This window comes from Seriola dumerili, unplaced genomic scaffold, assembly GCF_002260705.1.
Source record: "Seriola dumerili isolate Sdu_G_001 unplaced genomic scaffold, Sdu_1.0 BDQW01000433.1, whole genome shotgun sequence".
NCBI lineage: Eukaryota > Metazoa > Chordata > Actinopteri > Carangiformes > Carangidae > Seriola > Seriola dumerili.
In genome coordinates this window covers 7,720-13,436 of record NW_019174688.1, presented here as the reverse complement: position 1 = coordinate 13,436, position 5,717 = coordinate 7,720, and the positions used below count along the sequence as shown (strand labels likewise).

The following is a 5,717-nucleotide window of genomic DNA, read 5'->3' as shown; positions in this document are numbered from 1 at the left end:
AGAAAGGTATCGTTGTTATATATTATCCTTTGAATTTGCATGAATTTGAGATTAATCTGAAGGTGTTGTATTGACAAAACATAAGACTATAAAGATATCTGATGTTGATTTTATCTACTGTGACAAACACCTTCAGTGGAATTTAACAACACAGACATCAATCATAATTGTAAGGCAAAGGTCATCTGCTATATTTCAGAGGTTGACAAATGTTTTTAAGGAGGCACAGTTCAGCTACTCTCCATCTGATGAACTGATGTATTTACAAAAGCAAAGTTTTGTTGAATCAGAAGATGTTGTTGTTGTTGTTGTTGTTGAGCTTCAGAAAAATAAAAAATATCTATGTTTCTTGTTTCTATCGCAGGCTGGTCTCAAGACAAGAATGGACAAAATCAATACAACAGATTTATATGATGGAAATGACTGCTTTTATGACATCAACTATGACGACATGTACAATGACTATTCTGCTAAGTTGAGAAAGTCTCTCAACATCATGTCTGTCGTTGTTTACTGCCTGGCCTTCGTTCTTGGTGTGCTCGGGAATGGAGTGGTTATCTGGGTGACCGGGTTCAAGATGAAGAAAACAGTTAACACAGTTTGGTTCCTCAACCTTGCTGTGGCCGACTTCCTCTTCACAGCATTCCTCCCCCTGACAGTGACATACACAGCCATGGATTTCCACTGGCCTTTCGGCAACTTCATGTGCAGAGTTAATTCCACCTTAACCTTTCTGAACATGTTTGCCAGTGTCTACATCCTGATGGTGATCAGTGTGGACAGATGTGTGTCTGTGGTGTGGCCTGTCTTGGTCCAGAACCACAGAAATATACGCAAGGCATCTTATGTGAGTCTAGGTGTTTGGTTACTGGCTCTGATTCTCAGTGCTCCATACTTTGTCTTCAGGGATACTTTTACGTATAGTGATAACACCACCCTCTGCTTCAACAACTTTGTTCTTTCTGATGATTCTGAAACAGGAAAGTTTCGACATCAGGCCATGGCCATCACCAACTTCCTCCTGGGATTTGTTGTCCCCTTCACTGTCATTGTCTCCTGTTACACTGTGATAATCCATCATCTCAGGAGGAACTGCACCCTGGCCAGCAAGTCGAATCGCCCCTTTAAGATCATCGCTGCTGTTATCACCACTTTTTTCCTGTGCTGGGCTCCTTTTCACATCATGCGTCTATTAGAGTTGGATCATCACACGCGTTCTAAAACATTTGGCTATGTCCTCTCTATTGGTCTGCCTATAACCACCAGCTNGGACCATTAAAATGTGTAGCCTACATGTTCAAATGTCGATTCATACAGTCAACGCAGAGCAATTACACTTAACCTCAAGCAAACATCAGTTCACTCTACATTATGCAGCAGGATCGTTGGTTAACTTGTGGTACCAAAAAGACATGTCAGTTTCTGATGCTCAGGTATAAGGTTGTTCACGACATGAATAAACAAATACTGTAACTGTATACAGGAAATAATTTTCATACAAACTAAGTCTGAGGCATGTTTAAAAAGTGTATGCCTCTCTAGGCCGTTGTTGTTGGTTTTTAAGGTTTTTTTGGACAGTTTTTTTGCCTCTATTTCGATAGGGACAGTGAGAGAGTGACAGGAAGGTTGGGGAAAGAGAGAGGGGATGACACTGCAGTAAGGACTGAACCTAAGTGTGTCTGTGTGTGTGTGTGTGTGTGTGTGTGTGTGTGTGTGTGTGTGTGTGTGTGTGAGTGTCACCATTTATTAAAATAGTTACTATAAGGCTTCTTTTCTTTCTTTCTTCATTAGTAAGATTAATGAGTAGTAAGCATTAACATGATCTTGCCAAATAGTGGCCTTGTATCAATATGTGAAAACTGTGATATCACTTGTTTATAAATGTTTATTTGTGATTTATAAAATGTTAACAACCAAATTAATAACTTAGTTATGAACCAATTATTAATCCTTTATACGGGCAGTCTTATTGTCAAGTGGTACCAAATGCTTAGCTGAAAGTCTCTTGTACACCATGTCTCTCATTGTTTCCGTTGACCACTCTGAAATGTATATTTCTTGTAGTGCACTGAGCACCTGGATGCCATCAAAGTACTTTGTTGCTTTCCATGTGGTAACATCACAGGAAGTCATTCACCTGCTGGTTTGTCAAACATTTATATTTTTTGATTTTCTGATAGGACAGGCTGCTCTAGTCTAATTAGTAATCATGGAAGTTACAGTGAACTTACAGGTTTATGTTTGTAATGTAGCAGCTTTATGGTTCACCTGGCTTAAGATGTCCATTGTTCTAATACTCTTAACTGGATTCATTTTAAATTTCTTGATTTTAGTAGTGACATGATTTGGACAATTTAGAATCAAACACATTAAATCATGTAGGGCCTTCTATGTATTTTTACAATGTAATTTTGCTCATGAAAATTATAATAGATTACTGGCAGTAGAATTGGGGAAACGTGTGTGCTTGCTCAACTCACAAGTTGTTTCTCAGCTAAAAACAGCAGTTGTATCTCATATGTGTTTGATACACTTCATATGTGTTTCTCAATTTCAGAGGAAATCTGATTAAGATTACATGAAATATATATGAACAGTGCCACATGCTGTTCACAGATCATTAATCATCGATGTTGCAACATTTGTTTCCTTCTTATGTGAGATCAACCAAAAGGTTAAATTTTCAAATTGGACATAAACTAAGTCTGAGGCATGTTTAAAAAATGTATGCCTCTCTAGGCCGTTGTTGAGAGTGACAGGGAGGTTGGGGAGAGAGAGAGGGGATGACACTGCAGTAAGAACTGAGCCTAAGTGGTACGCGCTCTACCAGTTGAGCCACGGGGGCGTTCCTGTAGGCCATTGTTTATCTCAGAAGATGGTTACTCCACCTGGTGGTCGCAGCTGGAAATATAAATATGTACAAATACACATAGAAATGGCAATTTATCAGAGGCTTGTCTTTGGTCTTTCTTTTGGGGGAAAATTGGACTTGTGACCTCAGCATTAGAGGTCTTGACTGTGTGTGTGTGTGTGTGTGTGTGTGTGTGTGTGTGTGTGTGTGTGTGTGTGTGTGTGTGTGTGTGTGTGTGTGTGTGTTGGCTTGTTTTTATATCATGGTGGGGACTTCAACCTACATACACACTAACCCATGGGGACTTGTGTCACTGTGGGGACAAAAATTGAGGTCTCCACAGGTACAGACTGCTTTCTGACGATTAAAGTGATAGTTCAGGTTATTTGACGTGAGGTTGTATGATGTACTTTGCTTTAGTCATTATATTACCTGCAATAATCGATTTGGCTCTGCACACTCCCAGTTTGGATAAGAAGGCAGGAGTACTGAAAAAGAAGCTACGAAATGTATTGCTGTGGATGGGGACAGCAGAAAAAACATATTTTAGCCACTAAAAGAAAGAAATACCGTCAACACTCTATCTTCCCGTCAAAAAGCCCCCTTCATTAGGGAATTTATTCGGGTTTCCTGTTGATTCGTTGCATTTATAACTACACATCTGTGATGGTCCCCTTGGCTGCTTCCTCAAACTGGGAGCAATCCAACCAATACCCACTGCAGATAATACACTGACGATGGACAAGAACTTTAAGGTTTTAGATTATGTGATATTGATTGAAACAACTGCTACCTATTTTTATTGCAATAAAACATCAGATGTGTGTGGAAGAATGCTGGTAACAATTTACAATAAAACTCCCATTATAAAGGATTTATCAATGGCTTATAACTAGTTTATTAGATAGCTTGTTAACACGTTATAATTATTGGTAAGCTGTTATAACACATTAGATGAAAAGGGCAACAGTGACCTGCTGCTTGCCAAATAGAGAGCCCACATTTATCTGTACTGTTAAGCCTCATATCTCAATAGTTTCTGAGCTTTCTTTATTTTCTCCATCATTCAGAATACACATCACCATTTATTAAAAGACTTACTATAAGACTCCTTTTCTTTCTTTTCATCATTAGTCAAATTAATGAGTAGTAAGCATTAATGTGATCTTACCAAATACTGACCTTGCATCAATGTGTGAAAACTGTGATATCACTTGTTTATAAATGTTTATTTGTGATTTATAAAATGTTAACAACCAAATTAATAACTTAGTTATGAACCAATTATTAATCCTTTATACGGGCAGTCTTATTGTAAAGTGGTACCAAATGCTTAGCTGAAAGTCTCTTGTACACCATGTCTCTCATTGTTTCCGTTGACCACTCTGAAATGTATATTTCTTGTAGTGCACTGAGCACCTGGATGCCATCAAGCTACTTTGTTGCTTTCCATGTGGTAACATCACAGGAAGTCATTCACCTGCTGGTTTGTCAAACATTTATATTTTTTGATTTTCTGATAGGACAGGCTGCTCTAGTCTAATTAGTAATCATGGAAGTTACAGTGAACTTACAGATTTATGTTTGTAATGTAGCAGCTTTATGGTTCACCTGGCTTAAGATGTCCATTGTTCTAATACTCTTAACTGGATTCATTTTAAATTTCTTGATTTTAGTAGTGACATGATTTGGACAGTTTATAAAAAAAACACATTAAATCATGTAGGGCCTTCTATGTATTTTTACAATGTAATTTTGCTCATGAAAAGTATGATAGATTACTGGCAGTAGAATTGGGGAAACGTGTGTGCTTGCTCAACTCACAAGTTGTTTCTCAGCTAAAAACAGCAGTTGGACGACATATGTGTTTCAAAATTTCATAGGAAATCTGATTAAGAGTGCAGAAAAGGAAATAATATGTAGATAGTAGAGACTTGTGAAATTCACCTTATACTAATATGAGGATAATATGTTCGACAAAGATGTCTTCTTACTATCTATTTGGCTTGGATCTACAAAGTAAACATTTTGTAAGTGTCATGTGGACAGTGACAAAGAGGGAGCCGCCTACAAAACTGCTTATTAAACCTCAAATAATGTCAAATACTGCAAATACCGTACATGTCCAGATGTTGGTTCAAACAGTAACAAAGACAAATTACACTCTAGCCTACATCAAGCAAACATGAGCTCAATCCACATGATGTAGCCGGTTCATTGTTAGACATGAGAAGTCACAGCACCAGCTCTTTCTCAGTAGCTGAGGTATTCATGCAGGTTGGGCTTAAAAAATTCACTTCACACCAAATATTTTTTAAAACGTGGTTTTCAATTCAAGGGTCAGTACAGCTAGGATCTGTTGAGTTTTCTATCTAACAGATCTCAATTACAAACTTTAAACTCATACAATTTAGGGACTTACATACAACTGTCGCAGAATTGCTGTGTTACATGTGGTCCCGCCTCAATGTGGTGGTGACTTGACACGTATGAGTCATCAGGACACACATACTTTATTAACCAGACAGAGTTTGACTGGAGTCACTTCTGCTCTACATCCTCATCTGACTCAGAAACTTTAAGAAAGGTATCGTTGTTATATATTATCCTTTGAATTTGCATGAATTTGAGATTAATCTGAAGGTGTTGTATTGACAAAACATAAGACTATAAAGATATCTGATGTTGATTTTATCTACTGTGACAAACACCTTCAGTGGAATTTAACAACACAGACATCAATCATAATTGTAAGGCAAAGGTCATCTGCTATATTTCAGAGGTTGACAAATGTTTTTAAGGAGGCACAGTTCAGCTACTGTCCATCTGATGAACTGATGTATTTACAAAAGCAAAGTTTTGTTGA

At 37.7% G+C, this 5,717-nt stretch overlaps 1 protein-coding gene across 1 annotated transcript in view; it reads left to right on the top strand.

Annotated features, from left to right (window-relative positions):
* The first annotated feature begins 368 nt into the window (after positions 1–368).
* The window catches only part of LOC111234023 (chemokine-like receptor 1), a 12,786-nt gene continuing 7,437 nt past the window's right edge, over positions 369–5,717 (top strand). The window contains exons 1-2 of the mRNA XM_022761916.1: positions 369–1,247; positions 1,381–1,433. Coding sequence (XP_022617637.1) covers positions 383–1,247; positions 1,381–1,433 — 918 coding nt within the window. The 5' untranslated portion in view covers positions 369–382. The remainder of the gene's footprint in view (positions 1,248–1,380; positions 1,434–5,717) is intronic.